This window comes from Manis pentadactyla, chromosome 8 (genome assembly GCF_030020395.1).
Source record: "Manis pentadactyla isolate mManPen7 chromosome 8, mManPen7.hap1, whole genome shotgun sequence".
Lineage (NCBI taxonomy): Eukaryota > Metazoa > Chordata > Mammalia > Pholidota > Manidae > Manis > Manis pentadactyla.
Window position 1 is genome coordinate 49,257,753 of NC_080026.1, and position 20,720 is coordinate 49,278,472.

Below are 20,720 nucleotides of genomic sequence, written 5' to 3' on the forward strand. Positions count from 1 at the left end.
GGTTCAAACATTGTACTTGGCTGTTGTTTCTTCTAACTGATTCTTTAGTGGTTTGGTGAGGCTGGTGTGATGTAGTTGGTGCAGCCCAGGATAATGGCAGGTCCTACAGTCATCATTTCCACATTCAGTAGAGTAGTTGCTCATTTTAGAAGCACTCTGCTTAGCTGGACAGGCCTGGCATGCTTGCTACACCTGACGGATGACATGATACACTGCAAAAAGATCTGGCCTGAGGCCCTGGAGGCCTGGGTTCAAATTCCAGCACTAAGCTCATGTGTGACGGGGAATAACTGCCCTGCCCCAGGGACGCAAACCTCTTTCTCACAACGTTAAAGATGCTGCCTCACATTTCCTTAAAGTTGGTGTCACCACAGCCATGAGTTAAAATGCACAAATTCTGGGGGGTGCTCTTAAATGAAAAATACCCAAATGGACTCCTTTTCCCCTTTTCCGACTCTTCAAGGGAGCCCTTTCCTAAAACACAGCGCTCACACTGAAGTGCAAATGACTTAAAAGGCAGAAGAGAATTACTGTGAGGCACCCAGAAGACTCTGATAGAAATACCAACAATGTCATTAGAACATTTGCATTTATGATCAAAAGGTGCAGTTATCACTATGCAATTCCTCTCTAAGTAACTCATTTGCAATTATTGACATGATGTCCACACTTGATTTTAGCGTTAAAATGACTTTTCCTCCAGAAGGCAGTATTATGCTAACCATATTTAGGAAGTGGGATCCTTTTTAAAGGAAAAAAGTGATCCCACTCACTGGCCAACCTTAAGATCTAGAAGAGTTTTTCTGCAAGTCAGTGTGGCCCCGTGCACCCAAGAGCTCTGATCATGTTATCAGTGTGGGCAGACACAGCAAAGCACAGGGACCTCATAGTTTTTTTTTTTAAGTTTCTTTTAAAACATAAGCAAACCAACAGCTACATAGCTCTGACCAGCCTTGCTTCACATTCCTGAAATGTGATTTCTTGTCTCTTCAAAGAGATAATGGCATAATCTTCACAGTGTTACAAAATGGGTTATCAGCATTTTTTTTCTGTTTTCAAACAGATATAAAACATCCCTCCCACCTGCCCCCACAAAGCCCTACAACTGAAAGGGAAATCAAAGTCATGTTAAAATTAGGCAAAATACCTTTTCTTTTATGATGTCACATACACAACAACTTTAAAAAACACAGTCATGGACTCTGGAAATTCAGATTGTCCTTGAACTTGTTTATTTACAGGCTCTACCCTCACACCATCAATAGCACATTACTATGACTCCTGTATTGCAGGCAGCTGTTTTAATATAACAAAGAAAACAGTTTTCTTTTAATTTTATATGCAAAAATTAAGGAAAGAGAAGACTTGTAAAGAGAACTATAAATGCCAACATTTAAAGGGTTTACAAATATGTTTCTAGATTATTCTTTTTTAGAAAATGTGTTTCTCTTGGGGGAAAAACACATTTGCTTAGTCCATCCCCCCAAGTGTATGAAGTTACCTACGAAGACCTGCCAGCCACCTTACCCCTGACAATCAGTCACTTCGGGCTCCTCAGGTGGCGGGCTGCCTTCTGATTTCTTCCAGCCAATGACATATTTGTTCACTGCCCCTTGTCTGTGGTAGGGCTTGGACATGGACCCAGGGATCTGTTGCCCGCTGCTGTGAGACACGATGTAGACTTTGGATGTATCCAGAGACCCACTGTTTTTGGAACAGTGAGCTGAAGAGCTTCCTGAGTGGTGTGAGCCGCTGAGGAGAAAACCAGACAAAGCTGAACCACATCAGAGTTCAGTGGAGCTGGCAGGTTAGCAAACCCAGAGCCACAAGGCTTTATTCCTATCCTTTGTGAGCAAAATCAGGCAGAGTGAGGCAGAGACAGCCATTTTCCTACCGTGTGTCTTGCTAGAATGCCTCATTTTCCACAGGCTATTGATGCTCATGTGCAAACTGTATGTCTGTGGCCAGGGGGATGTTAAAAACACAGCCACAGGAATATAATAGAAAAATGAGCAACATGCTTAACCTGGTGCTCCAAAAGAGAGGAAACTCAAATGGTGAATAAACCTAGGAGAAGGTGCTCAACCTCAGCTGTCACTAGAGAAATGCCAGTTGCAAACCATAACAGAGTATTGCAACACACTCACCTGATCATCAAAAATGGGAATGCTGATAGTAAGTGCCCAGTGTCGGCCAACCTGGAGCACTGGGCACTCCCCTACTGCTGATGGGAGGAAAAAGTCAAACAGTTTGGAAAGTGTCTGGGCATTACTTGTAAAGGTGTGCACCTGCATAGCACAGGACCCAGCAATTCTGCTCCTAAGTGTATACCCCCCAACACATGTGATCAGAAGCAGGTGACAGTGTTGATGGGAGCACTGATCTTAATAGCTCCCCAGTCAATGGTCAATTAGTAAACACAAATGAATAAAGGGAATACTCCATGACCGAATGAACCGAGGGTACAGACAACAACTTGGTGAATCACAGATATAATGTAGAAAGAGAAGTAAATCACTAAGTACATCGAGTGTGATTCTCCTTTTTAATAAAGTTCATAATTAGGCAAAATTAACAATATGCATTCAGGAACATATGTAACAGTAGTAACACTATAAAGAACAGTGAAGGAATTAGTATCATGAAAGCTGGGTTAATGGCCACCCGGAGGGAAAAGAGAAGCAGGTATGAGTGGGGGGACACAGGGGTCTTCTGACCCTGAAATACCAATTCCTTCTGCTGTAGTAGTTAGATGGGTGTTTGCTGTATTATCATGCAATACAAGAGCAAGAAAATAATATCGAAAAGGCAGAACCTCTAAAAACAACAAACATTTTTTCAGAAAGTCAGTAGTTAGACTAAGGGCAGGACTTCCCCACTGACTGTATGACCGTCCCTGGAAATACGGAAGTCCAGAAATCTTTTTTAATTCAGGAAGGTCAACAATGTAATACTTTATGAAAAATGTGCAAAACTAGAGATCAGGGATTACTTTACAAATGCGAAATTTTTAAATGTTTACAGTTCTAATGTCAGAGTGCAGAAAGGCAGGCAAGCTGCACTTTCAGAAAAGGTGCCACCCAAGTGCACTTTGAGGATTCTGGGGTCACACTGCCTGGGACCCCATGCTGGCTCTGTCATGCAGCAGTGAGAAACTCTCAGCCAGTTTCTTAATGTCAATTTTCTCACCTGTAAAATGAAACAACTGTATCCACCCTCAGAAATTTGCTTTGAAGGCTGAGTTAATATATCAGTGGAGCACTAAGAATGTGCCTGGCATGATATAATGCCAGGGTAAGCATGATACAAATGTTGCTAAATTCTAAAAGACCAGCATGAAATAATTATTCATAAGTAAGTTTTGCTATTGAAAGAGTTTACCATAGGGTCCCCAGGTAGCAAGCTCCCTGGGATGATAAAATATAATCTTACTCTGAAACCTGACTAGCATATATTTTTACCAAAAAGAAGGGCAAGCGGCATTATGATGGAAGAGGTAAAAAAAAAGTCTAACATTAAGAATGACATTAAAATGGACTTTTTATAGAGGTTCAAAAGGAAATAAGGAAATAAACCCATTTTTCAGTCTTTACATACTGGAGAAACTGTGATATTTGAGAAACTAAAGAAGAAAACAAACAGGAAGAACACCTCATGTACTCCTAGGAAGTTGGCGTTCAGTTGGGTGCTCCTGAGTGTGACTCCAGGCTCCCTCACTTTGGGCTCTAAGTTGTGGGCTCTGGGGGGATGTTTTACTGCTTTCCTATGTCCAAAGCCACCTAAGAAATACACAAGGATGAGACAGGTACTGGGAAAGCAGCGAATGAGCGCCTCCCATTTCCTGGGGTACACACCCTTAGTAAATAAGCCCTTTAACATGAAAACTCCATAGCCAGGCAATGGGCTCTGAAGGCCTGTATATTTTTCCCTAAGCTTCTAATTTTGAAAAACGAAGGTTATAAAAGTAGTCGAGTAGTATCCATATGCTCTTCATCTAGCTACACCAACTGTTACAGCCTTGCTAGGTCTGCACAATTCCTTTCCCTACGGGTTACTCCAAACTGTTTGTTAGTTGCAAACCTGGTAACATCATACTCCTATTTTGCAGCATGTATTTGTTAAAAGTAAGGACATCCTTCCACACAGTAACAGCATGACTGTCACACTAGGGAAATTAGGCATTAATGCAATACTGCTATCTAAGATATAGCCCAGATTCTAACTTCTCAATTGTCCCCATAATAGGTAGGGCTTTAGTTTCCCATGCAGAGCCCAAAGAAGGGCTGTGCCTGCCTGTAGTGACTGTAGTCATCATGGTTTTAAAGCCTTTGATTATCCCTGAGATGTTTTATAGTTAAGGTTCATGTTTCCCCCCTGAAATTACCGAACTGAATAAGAAAAGGGGTAGCTTGGTCCCAATCCCTATGTGTTTTTCCATTTGTTTTAATAAAAGATATTTTCCTAATTCAGACTTGGTTGAAAGTGTCTTTTACCCCAATTGTAAAATATCTCAAAGTTAAACTCTAAGTACAAATTTACTGAATTAATTTGTTGAGCAATATGGTAAAAAGCTGTGTTAAGCAGCAGTGACATCACTATAAAAATTCTCTGAAGCTGGTAAACTTTCTAGAGTGTTGGCAATAGCTTTTCATGAATCCTTTCTTTCTGAAGTTCATATCTTAGAGTTTCACTGCCATGCTCCAATCATGGGTACTAAAAGAAGGGTATGAAGACATGAATAATGGTAAACAACAGATAATCACATGAGCCATTTATAGGAGAATCCAGAATATGGATATATTTTTTTGGCATTTGATTTATTACACTTTCCAAATCTTGCTTAGGCTAATGCTCTGCATTCTGACCTCTCATCTAAGCGCCCTGCCCTCACAGGAATTAAAAAATGGCTGTACTGAATTAAAAGAACTGAGCAGCAGGAGGAGTCCTACTGGGTATATGCTTCTCCTGCTTACTGGGCAATCTCTGCATGGGGCTCCACCCCACCCTGCCTTTTCCTCGCGTCACCACAGCTTGTCCTAAAGAGTGCAGGGTCCTCCCTCCCCCTCCTCATTACAGTCCTGAAATGTTCTGTACTCATAGTTCTGTACTAGACTTATCCATCCAGGGAGGAGGCAGCTGGGGGTAGGCATGTGTGTGCTGGGGCTGGAGGCGGTGGCGGTGATGGTGAAAACTAGAGTATTAAGACTGTGGGCCTGGGCTCCTGAGACTGCCAACTGAGAATAGTTGATCCCTCATGCCATCTACCTCCCCAGGGTCCCCAGGGGGCTATAACTCAGTACACGTTTCTCAAGCACTCTTCTTAGAGTTCATGCCTTCACTCAACAAATCCTTGAATGCCTACCCCTCAACACGGAGCTGCACCAAGTGATAGATATAATGTGAACACAACAGGTCAGGTCCCTTTCAGCCTCTGAACACAGAGAAGACCCCAGGCTGCACACAGACAGTGCAGAGGCAGCCCTCATGACTGTTCATTACGACCTGGGTGCTGTCTAGCTCACCACCCCTTCTCTTAAAACTCTAGGGACAACAAATTGAATTGGGAGAGGTGAGTGGCCTGATGAGAGCAATTAATATCTCTACACAGTTTTCTCGCAAATTTAAAGAGAAAGAAAAATAAAATTATAAACAATGACTTATTTATATGTAAATTTCAGACTTCAGAAATAAGCCCTTTAAACAGGTGACAGCCCATCTCACCTGCTCACATTGTTCCTATTTTAGGACCCTACTCCCGCCCCAGTAGCTGATGGCACCAGGATGCACAGGAGGTGTAAGCAGGTGCTGGTGAGCACCTACCTGGAATGAGAAGAGATCTCACTGAGGTCGCCCAGGCTGCCGTCTGCAGTGGTGCCAGCAGAGATGGTGGGTGCATAGCTATGGACTGTGTACATCTTCACTTGCTCCTCCTCAGGCCCTGAGATGTCGGCAGTGTCAGCCCACTGTTCTGCTTGGCTATGGACCATGGATCTGCTGCCTGTCAGGTGTGCGGGGCCGAGGACTGCGGTGGGTATGCATGGGGTGGTGTCGATGCCACTGTCAGTGGATGCACCTTTGATGTAGGTCAGCCCCAGCAATTCAGGGTCCATCAGGTCCCCAGACCCATAGTGCTTGTCATCACTGTTGCTGGAGGTGTTACTGGACAGTGTATTGCTGCTGGAGTGACTGGAGCAGCTTTTATCTCCAATCTTGGAAGAGAAATGAGAAGGCTTTAATGAATGCCATATTTGGCTTCCTTAAGAAAGCAGTCATTCTCACCCAGACTCAAAAAACTACAAACCAAATGACCTCACCCAAACTCTTTTTACTCCCTCTTTAAATGCGAGGCAATGATAGAATTTTTTTTAAAACCTTGATTTATGCAAAAGTCCTTGATTCATAATTCCTCCCATAATTCGTCTTAAATGAAATGGGCATCTTTTCAAGCCTTTGTTCAATGATTTGTGCATGAAGCACCAAAGTCTTGCCATGGTGTCGCTAACCAGAATATAATCAGCGAAGGTTATATAAACTGGGAATGCACATAGACAATTAATCAAAGGAGGATAGAAGCTTTTTATCAAGAAAATTCCTCTGTGACAAATTACAGTGTCAGCTCTGGGACTGGGGCAAAGCCCTGGGCTTGAATCACAGTGGTAGGCCTTTGGCAGTCATTTAGCTCCTTTCTGTGCTTATAATACTGAGCTCAGATGATTGATGTACAGACCCAGATGATGCAGAAGCACTTTGCAGCTGCAAAACGCAATATAAGGATAAGCCATTTCTCCAAAAGGGCCCAAGTCAGAGACTACCCCAGTGCTAACAAGATTGCTCTGTGGTCACTGGAAGACAAAAAGTCAAGAGAACAGAATCAATGTCCCCATCTGACTGATGTGCTCATACAGGCATGGCTCCTCTTCATAGCCTGAGAAATGAGCCAGACCCGAGGCATCAGCCACGCACTGTGGATTCAAAAACAATCATGCCCTGATCTATGTAAAGTGGCTTAGCATTTTCTTCTGTCATTCCATCCCATCAGATCCTTAAGCAAGTCCCCTTGATCTTTTTATCATTCTCAAGTCCACTCCTATCCCTTTGCTTAAGCCACTGTTAGAAGTTTGTAAAGGTGGAATCAAAGGGATGCTGTGAGGGAAGGACTGTCCCGTAAGTTTACTAACACTCAGCTTGAAGCTCAGTGACATGTGAACAAATAGGAAACAGTGCGTCAGGAGCCCATACAGTTTCTTCACCTGTGAAGTACTGGCTTTACCTGGTAACAACTGACAGCTCATGCCCTCACGTTCAGCTGAGCATTTTGTTTCATTGATGAGCCTTACCCTCTAGGGATTTAGGGAAGAGTAAAACAACACGCGTAAGTGACCGGAACAGTGTGCTGGGCATGGTTAGAACACCACCCATGCTAGCCAGCTGCTGCTGTCACCATGAGTCGTCTGTGACTGGGTATGGAGTGGCCGGCGACAGGCGGGGTGTCTGACCACACACACCACCTCTGTATTACACCAACCGGTGGACAGATGAAAAACAGGAACACGATTTAGTAACTATTACACTGGATATCAAGGATCAAAAGGCTGTGGATATATGCTTGGTTTTGCCAGTAATTTACTGTGTGATCTTTTTTTGAGATTCTTTATATATCAAGGAAACAAAGGAAAAAAGAAAACTTTGTTTTTATTTATTTACTTCTTTATCTCACCTCTAAGAGACCTATGAGGTAAATGACATGCCCCAAAGGATCCCTGACCATAATGCTAATAAATGTATACCGAGCGGCATCAGAATGGCTGGGTAGGTGATCAGTTATGAGCACAAAGAACTTACATGAGAAAGCTTGTTGGGGGAATCTTTGCAATTTCCATCCTTCTGCAGGGCTCGCTCTTTATACGAACTCAGGATTTTGGAAGGTGGGCCATGCCATTTGGTTTCTGTCACATAAAGAGAGAGGGGTTGAGTATCTATTTCTAGTGTTAACAAAGGAGCAAAGAACACAGAAGCTGAACAAATGGTTTGGTGAACATGCACAGGATTGTGGTTCTAGGGCTTACTGGAGTCACAAACAGCTCCACCATGACAGAAGGCGGGACCTCTGTTGGCACTGGCTCCCCAGCCATGACTGACCATGTCAGCATGTGCACAGTCATGCTCCCCAAGCATGTGCTGAGTGAGCACACAGATAAACGAGCAATGCCAGGGGACAAAGCAAGAGGGGAGGGGAGGGGAAGACCAGTAGGGTCCACCGCCCAGTGTCTCATTACCTGGGTGCCTGCCTCCTTCCATGGGGTCCTCATGCTCCCGGGCTCCATCACACTCTAGAGGGCCTGCACCCTGGTGCTCAAGCAGCAGAGGAGACTGGCACCTGCAAAGAGCATGGAGCTGAGGCCTGGCTGCTCACCAGGCCACCCACCGGCCAGCCCATGGGCTGGCTCCAACAGGTAACCGGAGGAAGACCCTGCATTAGGGGTTCCTTCTGGCCTGTGGCAATGTAGTGTCTGTCAGCCCCACACGTCTGGAATGGCAGGTTCCAGTCTTACCACTGGGTCACCAGAGGCCCTCGGATGACAGCTGTCTACAGATGAAGAAGAGCTGCCCAAGGTCAGACCACTTGTCCCAAACAAGTGAGGAGAGCTCACTGCTGTTGGTTTTGGCTTTGTTTTCCAGTGCCTAGAATACAGGCACCGGTAATTCCTCTATACTAAATTCTTTAAGAAAAGGAAAATAAGATTGACCGACTCTAGTCTACATATAGGTGGACTTTTTGAAACGAAAACCCCAAATATAACAAGATAATCTTACAAAGGGAAGAAATCACAGAAAATATATCCTCATTTTAAAGTGATCCTTAAAGAATCTGGGTTACAGATCCTGGTGTGCAGAAAAAGCCAGAAATGATTTCTTCACTGATTCAAAAAGCTGCCCTCTACTTTTAAAAATGCAACCAATTGAGAAAAATGTCTTTACATACAACTTTAAAAAGTCCACCTGTTATCTAAGATAGGAAATGTGTAACTCAGACTGTAACTAGCTAAGCTTCTAAACCCAAATCAGAAGGTAAGAGGGCTCCAGGGAGATGCCGTCCCCCTGCCCGGGTGAAAGCAGTAAGGAAAAGCTGCTCTTCCCCCAGCACCCTTCCCCATCTGACCTGGCCCTTCTCTCCTCCAAATCAGTGCACCCAGGTGAGACTCAGCTGCAATGCAGCACACAGAAACACAGCTGCCGGGAGCCCCCTGACCTGCCATTGCCTCAGGGATCACAAATGTGCCAACCTTGCCCTTATCTTTCACAAAGGGTATGAATGTTTTCTCTTGAGTTCATATGCTTTCTCTGTATCACTCGATTCAGAGTCCCTGTGTCTCCCGTGTCCTTGGGCTTTACGTGACCTCCCTGCTCTAGGACAGCACGCACACATATGCTACAAGGGATAGTCCTCTGCCTGGCATGGGAGGTAACCTTCTGCTGTTCTCAAACAGGAGGCAGAAAAAGATGTCACTTGCTAAACCTGACTTCTTCGATGTGGGGGTATGTTTTGGAAAAAAAACCACTGTCAGTAGAGGCTGTGAATTTATTCCTTGTCAGCGATTTAAATGAGGAGGTAACTCCCAAGGGCCATTGCCCATACAGTCCTCAAGTCCTTAATTTTCACATGTCCAGAAAGACTTTCCTTATAAAAAAAAAAAATAGACAAGCTCAGAATACAGACAAATGAGCACTACCTACATAGAAATGATGAGCTCTGGCCTGGACAGGACTTATTAAAAGCCCACCTGGCACTTCTGTATCCCCCAGTGGCCTCATGCACAGCAGGCACACAGTCCATGCCTCTGACTGAGTCACTGGAACCAGTCCCTCCCAGGGGCCAACAGGAAGGTACAAGCGAACGGTACCCGTCGTATCCCACTTGTGGTCTCCATGGTCCACTTCCACCGGGCCCAGGGTCACTGGACGATGACTGGTTGCTGGGCGAACTTCTGAAATGTTGACTAGAATCATTAACAGGGCACTGAGGTGTCTGCCGAGCATCAGCATCTGGACCTGGCCTGTTTTGTTTTACAAATAAATTCATTTTTACAATAACAAAGAAAAGGAGGAAATACACATTTCTATAAGAAACAATGAATTGTGGACAGATAAACTAAGCATTGGTGATACCATGAGGTATCAGGTGGCTTATAGTTGCCAATTTATTATAGGAAAGAGATATGGCAGGAATAAGCCTTCACCATCTGAAGATTTAAAGCACAGATAATGATTCCCAAAGATGGTGGAAATGGAATAGCAATAGAACCCCCAAGAACACAGAGTCATGAAAACATTACTATTATTTGTTCTATGAAACTTAATGCAAGGCATGTTTTGGTTCTGCATTTAAAACCTATGTAGAGAGAAAACTCTAACTTGGGCAAAATCAATTATTTTTATACATCTATTGAATGTAATCCTATTTATTTCAGACACACAAAAATGAGTAACACTCATAAAGACCTGCTTGATGGACATGTGCCTGTCGAGTTTCCATTTTGCTACTACAGCCTTCCTGGTTTTTCCCTGAATTTACTAAGTTCCACTTTAATAAGGGAGATTCTGCAAGCTTCCTTCCTCCAGATGCCAGCCCTTTCCCAGGACTATGTGCGTTTCTTTGAACATGGAGAGCTCATGAGCTCAGTGGAGGCTTGAGCAAGGAGACCCTGAGCCGAGATGATTTAACATCAGACTAAAGTGACACCATCCCTGCACTCAGCCTGGGAAGAATAAACTGGAGAAAGTAGAAGATCATGCTTTAATTTTATTAACTAATTATTTTAATACCTACAGAGGCTTACTAATGTGCCAGGAATGGTTCTAAGCAGTTTACATGTATCAACTGATTGAATCCTCATAATGCCCTGGAAAGTCTCTATTAGTAAGAGACCTTCTGCATCTGGAAAAGATGCAGAAATTGGACACAGGAGAGGATAGGAATGGCCCACGGTAAAGTGAGTGAGCAGCCTGGCTCAGTATCCAAGCTTGCAGCACTCTATTAGGCCAGAGCCTGACGAGACATTTTGAAGAAACACATAGTGTTTCCTTGGCGCCAAGAGTTACATGAAAGCTAAAGCAAAAGGGAAGGAATCAACGATGACTTTACTACTCTTTTCACTTACAACTACCTGTGGGCTATGCACCCCAAATTTCTTACCAGCTGCTGACGCTGTTGGATTTAATTTTTAAACAAGTGCATTCTCTCACTGAATGACTAATTTTAAACTTAACTCACTCTGCATAAAATGAGAGAGAAAAGCAAAGAAATGCTGATAATGTTAAAACACTCCACACATCAGGATGATGGGATTAAATAATTGACATGCAGGTTTGTTTCATTGATACTTGAAACTGTTCACACTTCAGACCTGGAGGCTCATGCAGAATGATTCCTCAGGTTATCTTTCCCAAGATGGTTTAGAGAGCCAGTTGATCACAAGGGTCCTGGATGGAGAGGGAAGCCATGGCCCTGGTGGCAGGATCCACGGGTAAGACCGGCACATTCTCAGCACCATCTCTGGTCCAGCAGTGAGATGGATCCTGCAACGCGGCCTCTGGAGCCTGGTTTGCCCTGCCACCCTGCCTTCCAGCTTGGTGAGAACAAGAACTCAGAAATGACTGAGCCGGGTAAGAAGCTCCTCCCCATAACCTTAAGTTCTAAGCTGAGTTTCACAAGGACCGCCTTGAGGATACAATTTCAGCATTACCTCGTGCCATCAGGCAGCTTCCGGTCAAAGGAGGTGCTGCGAGGGATGGCAGCCTGGGCCTGCTGGAGCAGCTGCTGGCACTGCAGTCGGTCAGGCGTGCTGGGCACAGGGGAGGCCCTGGACAGGGGCTGCAGGGCAGGGGTGGGCACGCGGTGCCATGTGGTGTTCCTCCGGAAGGGGGTTTTGTACTCACACGGGGTGCCTTCACTGTCAAGTTTGTATTCCACCATGGGGATCCGGCAGAGTTCTGAACACCCTCTGTTGGGCCAAGAAAAGAAGGTAAGAAGGCAGGTTCAGTGCTGAGCCATCAGCAGGGCTCCCAGCCATATGTGTGCTTCTTGGGGCTCAGAGATGATGATGCAGAGCCATCCACCCTAAGGAGTATCATGCCTATTTCTGACCCAGTGTGGATCAGTAGGAGTCACATCATGCTGTGACTCTGGTTAATTGACAGACATCACTGTTAGGTATTTCATGCATATATTCTGTCTCTCTAGATAGTCAGCAAACTTCTTAAACCTGAATATATCTGTAACCAATTTGCTTATGTGGAATCATGTACCCTGAACATGGGTGATAAATAAATTTTAACCGATTAAAAATGCCTTGTATATAATCTTAACGGATATTTTAAAGTATAGCTATTAATCAGGAATCAGAGTAATATCTTCTATTTAGTCTGAGAAAGGTGAAAAGTAAAATGAGAAAAGCTGTCAAAGTCAAGGGAAAACTTGAGTGTCTGTTCCTGTCACAGTCATGTGTAGCATTGGTTACCACAGTCACTCTCTCTAACTAGTGTTATAGGTCCCAAAAAATCCATCTCCTAGAGTGCCCACCTGTGTGCTCAAGTGATAAAGCAGGGACATAACACATTTTCGCCTGAAAAATATGATTTATGCCAGCCACCCCTCAGGTTTCCCACTAATTACACAGTGTAAACAGCAGTAGGAACTGGACCAAAGTTTGTTAGCCTGTGAAGCCACTTGGTGCAGTTTGGCAAGGACACAGGGAGACTGGGTAAGTGTCAGATTTCACTGTCAGGGAAAATTTCCCCAACCTACCAGCTGATAAAGCCAGTAATGCCTCTCCCTACACATTTCAGTGTCAATATCAAAATTTCAATACCCACCCTTTGAGAAATCTACAGGGCTACAATATCACTCTTTAATAAGTATACTGCCATTCTCAAGATGGTACAGCAAACTTTCAGCCTCTTCTCAAAATCATTAACACAAGGACAGAGAGAACAAGAAACAGAAACAAACTCAACCATCAACATAACTAAAAAAACACCCGATACTCTAAACATAGTATATGATGATGGTAAGCAAATGCAAGAAGGCTAATGGTCCAGCAGAGCAAGGCAGACCCAAGGGTGTGCAGAGTGAGGCCAAGGAGAAGCAAGGCAGGAAGCAAAAGTGAAAGAAAGCTTGACATGGGGACCACCTAGGAAGAGGTGAATGAACAAAGAGAAGTTCCACCCTGGGGTCTGTAGGCTCCAAGCCAGTCCGGAAATAACTACCTACCCCTGACCCTACATTCAGAGACATTGTTGTGGAATTCAGACTCCTGCGATGAAGAAGAGATCCTAAGTCTCTGGGGCTTGGGGGAGACAGAGCCCACCCAGAGAACTGGGATGCAGGACAGCTCCATTCTTCTCAGCAGCAATACTGGATGGAAATCATTTCTTACCTGTCAGATCAACAGTGCTTGGAGTTTGGGATGGAGGGAGAGGTAGAAATCAAACACAATATCCTGGTTTTTGGTTTGGGCTAACAAATGGATGGGGGAGCTGCCCTTCCAGAATGGTATAGAAATGGACAGAATCAACTGTCCTAAGGAGGAGGTATTTACACCTGTTCCCAGAGAATGAGGTGGTGGTCATCTGTTTTTAGTACACCTTACTTCATTTCTTTTATTTTAACTCTCCTTCCCTAGAAGCAAAATCCATCTCTCTTATCTAGGCAGGTTTAAATTACTCTGTATATACTGAATGTGTTAGCTAAATTATTAGCCAAATTTAACAAGTCCAAATTTACACTGGATTGCATTACTATTATTTTCTTATATAATGCCAAAGCTGTACCATTTTTACTCATGGACTTATATTGTCTCCAAGTGTTTTTCTATAGATACCACCACCCCTGGGACTAATGATCCATCCATATGGCCAATGACCTAAGTAGAAAATCTTAAAGGTGGAGTCTGACAGTAACATCAAAACATCAAGAAAACCTACTCTTGTCCGCTACCCTAACTGAAGCTCTAAGCATGTCTTGGGATGTTCAGCTGAACCCCCCGGCTGTGGGGTCTCAGAGGCTCTTGGAGACCCCACCAAAGTTCTTACACTTTGGTTAAAGGTCCTGGAGTTATAGGTTGAATGAAAGGAATGTGACTCAAATCTGGAGGACCAAAGAGCATGTGCATTTCCAGTGCTTGTTTGGGTTTCCAATTTAATGGGTTTGGCTTAAAAGGAAGAATAAGGAAAGGGAAGACATATGGCTGAATACTGTGGTGTATTTAATTCATGCTCATGGACTCTTTAATAAGAGGCTGTAATTTAGCTTGAATCTTCAAAGAAAACATTATATAAATGCATAATCATGACTAGTATTTTAGAGAGTGCTGACAAAAACTTGTGCAGTACATTAGGTTGAGTAGAGAATCAGGGTGGAATTATATCATTTCCAACCTCTTGCACAAAGTCATATGTAAATGATCTTTTAACATTAAAAATCAGCTTTTTTTTGGCTCTAATAAAAATGAGCTCTTCTCAAAAGAATGGCTGTTTTAAAATCAAAATTAATTTTTGTTATTATGTGACACTTTTACAATAACCACTCTTATGAACTAGATTTTTGCTTTACTTCTATGACTAAGACATCAAATAAATACCACTAATTGTAACAAACATGAAACCTAATCAAACTTACTTTTGCTCCATGTGTATGAGACATTCCTTAAAGGATATAGAAAATTCAGCCAATTTGTAGGGAAATGGGAAGGCATCTAAAGAAAAGTAACCAATCAGCCTACAGAGGTCCTCATGCTGCACTTGCCCTTGAACACACCTTCTTCTCCTGCGGAGGTTCTTGTGCAGGACACCAGGCAAGATACCCCAGCTCAACTGGAGCCTCAAACCTGGTGCTGCTGTGAGAGTCACACGGGAAACATTTGTACCACTAAGTGAAGACCAACAAAAACCCGAAGGGCCCAGATGCAGAAAGACCTGGTGCCAGAAGACATTTCTGAAAAAAGTGAGCTGCTCATCTTGTGCACAACTGAAACAGTTATGAAGAGAAAACGTGTCTTCTGCTTTCCTGTACAGTGTACAAATTCAGACCTCACTGATAAACATGCTTTTTTCCCATGAACCAAATCAAGTCAATGGATGTACACTGCATTTTAAGGGGCTGGCACACTTTCCACAGTTTGTATGCCCAAAGGAGATACTCCAAACCTTAGGTAAGGCCTCAGGATCACCTACACGTGAGCACACTGATCGCTGCTTTGCTCAGTCACAATGCACATGCCATCTATGTACGCTTCTAATTAACATGCTAGTTAGAGATCAATAAAAAACTTAGTTTCAGGTTAAAAGTAAATGTACTTTTTAATATTGCTTGTCTAGCCAGTCACTTTTCTGGGTCTAATCTCTCTTGGTATTATATCCTGGAAGGCCAGACACTTTGTAGACCAAGAAGGGCATAACAAATGTGCTAGTTAAAAATGTGACACTACGAAACGCTGAGAATGACAAGTAGTTCCATTAACTGGAGGCCTCCGAAGACCTTACATTCTCCTGCTTTATTCTGAAATACAGTACCACTCGTCCTTCTGAACATAGCACTCTGGATTTCCCTGGGATGGCTTCTTCCTGTACAAGGGATACTCATTAGTTTACTCATATCTACTCACCAGCCTTCTCCCTTGCTTCCTGCTATCTAGAGCAGGTTTCCCACTGGTAGACTCCAGGTCTACAGCTGCCACCACTTTCTGGCTTTCCAGGTGTGGCTGGCGCAAATGTGAGTCCACTCTGGTTCATAGCTACCAGGCCCTCACACTCACTTCTGAGCACGGCACCTATGCACCCCTAACATCAGAGACCCCCAGCACGGCCTGCAAGAAAGCACCCATCCACTTCAAATGCCACCTTTAGCTCTTGGGAGATGCCTTCATTTACCATCCATAATTTGGACCCTTGAAAGAAGGATCACTGCTAGCCAATCATGGTCTCAGCTCTAAGGAGTGCTTCAACCTCTGCAGACTGACTGCCAGGATCGCCAGTGTTCAAGCCCAGCCATCAGTTTCCTCTCTTTGTCCTCTGATACAGCAACCTGACTGTTTTCACTTAAGAAAGTATGAACTTGGCTCAAAACCCAGACCTGCCTATGTATAGTTACACATGGGACTATCTATTTGGGCCCATGTTTCTCCTCCTGTAAGTGAAACAGTAACAGCAAAGGATTAAATTATATGGAATATGTGAGCTTTCTGAAATGACAGCTTCCTAAGAAAGAATTTAGTTACAAACAGAGAATACTGCTTTTTCCTTCTATATTAAGAGAGGAAACCAGTATTAAATAGCATAAGGGACATAACTTTCATGAAAGCTCTTCCTAGGTAATATATTTACAGAACTATGCAATTGTAAAGGTTGATTTCATATAATAATCAGAACTACAGACAATTTTAGAGATGTAAAATGCCCTTTGTGTACATTTAGCTATAGAACAATATATCATTATCCTGTTACTTTATAACTTTCATCTTATATAAAAGTAGGACATGACTTTATGCTGCTTCAAAACTGTGAAGGGGGAAGAGTCCTAGAGCATGATGAATAGGAATAGTATTTTTGAATCCAAAATGAAAAACCTAGAGAACTGAGAAAGTTTAAAGGAACACGGCATATTTGTACCAAAAAAAAAAAAAGATGGTTGGAGAAAATTAGCTGGACCTGGACAGGACAAACCAAGGCAAATGCAGCCACAGCTTAATCATGTAATTATTTGCATTTACTGTGCTCTGAAATAGCTTATTGGCTTCACTTTGCTTGGCTGCATCCTAGAGAACATTTAAGCAAACCCAATCACCTAATGAAGAGCCTTGCATCAAGTTCCAATGCTATCCTTTACTTCAAATCCACACTTCCAATGGGGCACTTTACAGTTTTCCACAGACAATACATGATTTCAATTTCACCAAAGTGTCTGATCTGCAGCTCAGAGGGGTTGGGAAGGTGATACAGCTGATCAGGGACAAGTTCACACTAGAACCTGGAACTGCTGGCTCCCAGCTCAGTGATCTTTCCAAAACACTTCCCATCTCCTGAGAAAACCATCAAAGAACAGGAAACGTGGCCCACATAATGTCATACTTTCCAAAAGGAGCTGAAAGAATCTTTGGAAACGAAGGCAAAGAGATCCCCTCTAAGAAGCTACCTGCTTCTTCTTTATTATGCACTTTGTAGAAGAACTTCTTTATACCCCTAGGGATTGAAATAATCGCTGATATTTTCATCATTTTAGCATCTGTTATGCTAATAGTCTAACAGCTAAAAGACTTCTTCCCAATCATCCAACAAGGTGACAGGGGTAACTGGTGCTCATTCACTGGAATCACAAACACTTTCTGTGGCAGAAAAAAAACTCAAAAGCTTCCAAAAGGGAGATAACCACACAGTATAACTCACTATAAAAGCTAGGGGCAATACCAAACATGAAATAGGCACTAAATGAAATATTAATTCCCTTTTCTACAAATTCCCTTAATTTATAGATAGAAATAGACATCTGGACCACAAACCCACTTGACCAAGCCCTTTGACTAAAAATCTTGAATTGTGAAGGTGTGTGCCATGTTAAATAGGAAGTGAGGCTCTCTGGTACTGAATACTTGACCAGCTTCCATCCCTTTCCTTCCTTGCCACACACTGGGGCACTGTGTCTTTACCCACTGTATACCCAGTACCTAGCAGAGCATTCTGCTTACAACAGGCTCAGAAAGTCCTTCTTGGAGCCAGCCAATTCCTTTTTTCCTTAGAAAGCTTAAGAACAGGAGAGTATTTTATTGCACACTGTATACTTCAAAGCTAAATACAGAAGATCCTCCATGGCTATAAAAGATGCCTGCTTTTTGATGAGTATATTTCCACGACAGAGAATATCCACTGGCTGGCCATTATCATAGTACAGAGTTAACTTGTCAAGCACCTAACAGAATGCTCATGCCAGACTGCCACCCTGTGCATTCCCAACAGTTTCAGGAATGTGACATTTCAAACAACAAAAAAGCACATGCACTAAAGTGTAGCTTATTAACTGGAGGGGGTGAGAGTTTTCTGCACTGCAATGCTTATTAGTAAGTTGCTGTTACAGTTTGAGAAAACCATTTTTCAATAGCAAAAATATGAACAGGAAGGACTGTATTTTAGAATGCCAGGTAGACAAGGAAGAGGCCGTAGAAGTAAAGATTATGCGTGTCTTGGTATTTGAATAGCCCAAGTGCCCAGCACAGTTTCTGGCACAAACTAGTTATGAATGAATGAATGAATGAGTACACGTGAGTGAGGCAGCCCACCTCACTTCCTTCTGTAATCCAATGTTCTTACTTCAAGGAGTTGGAGAATAATTTTACCATCACTGGGAGGCCCAGGCAGAGGACTCCGAATAGTGACTGTGCTTTGAGTTACTTTGGGAACTTCAGTTCTGTATTAGTTTTCCCAGATCACATTATAAACTCATCACTGAGCATCCATAAGACAATACCAGACAACTAATTTTTCTTATCTATACAAGCATTTTGGAACTCTCATCTAAAACCTCTCTTTGGTGCAGATTTCAACTCACCATCTTCTATTCATTCTTTCCTTCATTCATTCATTTATTCATACCTACCTACCTACCTACTGCTAATCTGACACAATTGAGTTTTCCTTCCTATTTCTACTTCCACATCCTCCTCTGCATACTTCGGGGAGTTGGATCGTCATGCAATGGGCATCAGAACAGAGGACAAGAACATAAAATTCCAATTTTATAGAATGATGAGAGAACATCAGTTTAGATTCATGACATAATTCCCACTGTTCAGCACTATATGGAAAAATGTCTTGGACGGTATGTCAACAACAAAGTATGAAAAATCACACAAAACAGATGCACCACAGCAAGGAATTCCATTTCCACTTTTATTGGACATATTTACTAAATCACTCACATTGTATAACAACTCATGCATAATTCTGATAAGTTACCTCCTTTACATCAGCCTTTTAAATTGATGTGCTTTCCTTAAAATGACATTGATAGAATGTCAGTCACCTGTGAAGGCTAGAGGCTGGGCCATGCTATCCCTTGCAAAACCAAGGAAGTGCTTAATTATGTGTCTCCATCTTTGCCACAGAGACTGTCAGCTTGGGCCTGACCCTCGCTCCCTTTAAAAACCTCATTTCCATTTGAAGAGCGCTATTTCCTAACTGCTTCTTGCCATTCATACCCAATCTATATGATATGAATTCACTCCGATCCAATCCCAGCGTGAGATCAGCTAATAAGCATTCCCAAAGGGAATCCTCTCTGTTCCACATTCTCTGGAACTTCACAAAGAAAAAGAAAACGGTTCAGCCTTCCTTTCCATCTGAGGGATTGCTGAATTTATCACCCTTGAGATGTGGGACTTCAAAAAGCAGGAAAGCTTTTGATGAATACTGTCCCAACTAAAGACTTCACTTAATCCAGCAGTTTCTGAGTCATAAGCAAACACCTTCTGACCTGAGGACAACTAGAAGTGAGTTTATTAAATGACAGGCCTGTCCTTCTGCTGATAGGAGCAGATGGACTCTCAGGAGAATTATTTCTCACTGATACCCTGAAGGACAAAAATCAAGCCAATAAATGACAGAAAAATTGAAGCGTTTTTCACTCAATTACTCACAATATTTATGAAGACTGAAATGCCTTGCATTTCATTAATTTGGCTATTTCTGTAGACTGTATGAATCTTACATTAAAGACAACTTAAATGAAAAATACCCCCCCCCCCAATATGATCATTTAAATGAATGTTTTCTTTTTGCCCCCTCCTTTCCAAGCACTAAGAACAATGGATTCTTAAAGGGGTACTTTTCCAAGTTACACATCAAATGTGTAGTTTGAGCTTGAGATTTATCTTTGTATATTTCACTAAAGGAGTTATGGTACCAAGTGATAAGGTCATTTTTATTTGTATTTTAATTTTTAACATGACTCAAGTGCTTACCCATTGAGGCCTTCCTCTACAACATCTTAAAAAAATCCAATAATGCAGAAGGCTGAACGGGCTGGGATTATGGAAGAGAGTCAAGTGACGTTCCATACCCTCACTGCAGTCTAAAGCAAAGGACTGTTCTGCCAGGACAACAACTTCTTGTTACATGAAGCTGCCTGACAACAGCCAGTACTTTTGTTGGGACACCTAGACAGCCACAGGCAGAACGTGAATCCAAACCAACAAAAATATGGATGTAAACATTTACAAACTCAAATTCACAGAAAACTGTAAGGCTGAATGGAAGGAATTTTAAACAACATGTTCTAGGTTTAAAACATTTTTGACAGGCAGAAAGTAGGTAATAGGCATGGCAACTGTGGTGTGTTCCTGCCAGGCAAATAGCTACTCCTAGTTCTGGCTGAAGTTAAAATATAGGAGACAGCTATTTCAGATTAATCAGGAAAAGAAATCTGTGTCTTCAGGGAATGACAGTAATGAGACTCTGAGGAAACAAAGGGAAAATCTCAAGTATCTTAAATAGCTTCAATAGAGAATTTGCATTTAAAACAAAGAATTAATTACATGCAGACCAAGGCAGATAACATGTCTTTGGATAGAAAAATAACAGCCAGAACTTTTAACGGTAGTTTTTGTTTATTTGTTTTGGCTGAAAAACAATTTAGCATTTCTTAGGAAATTCTATTCTTCTAAATCATATGTTCT

The 20,720-nt window shown here is 42.6% G+C and overlaps 1 protein-coding gene across 4 annotated transcripts in view; it reads right to left on the minus strand.

The window, feature by feature from the left end:
- SIPA1L2 (signal induced proliferation associated 1 like 2) overlaps positions 1 to 20,720 on the minus strand; it is a 272,367-nt gene that overhangs the window by 34,571 nt on the left and 217,076 nt on the right. For 2 of the 4 annotated variants that reach the window (XM_036919231.2, XM_036919229.2), the window contains exons 11-16: positions 11,745 to 12,002; positions 9,903 to 9,986; positions 8,277 to 8,377; positions 7,843 to 7,946; positions 5,821 to 6,209; positions 1,528 to 1,752 (exon numbers count right to left, since the gene is read on the minus strand). In XM_036919231.2, coding sequence (XP_036775126.2) covers positions 1,528 to 1,752; positions 5,821 to 6,209; positions 7,843 to 7,946; positions 8,277 to 8,377; positions 9,903 to 9,986; positions 11,745 to 12,002 — 1,161 coding nt within the window. Of the gene's footprint in view, positions 1 to 1,527; positions 1,753 to 5,820; positions 6,210 to 7,842; positions 7,947 to 8,276; positions 8,378 to 9,902; positions 10,056 to 11,744; positions 12,003 to 20,720 lie in introns of all 4 variants that reach the window. The other 2 variants (XM_036919227.2, XM_036919221.2) reach the window with 1 other exon arrangement.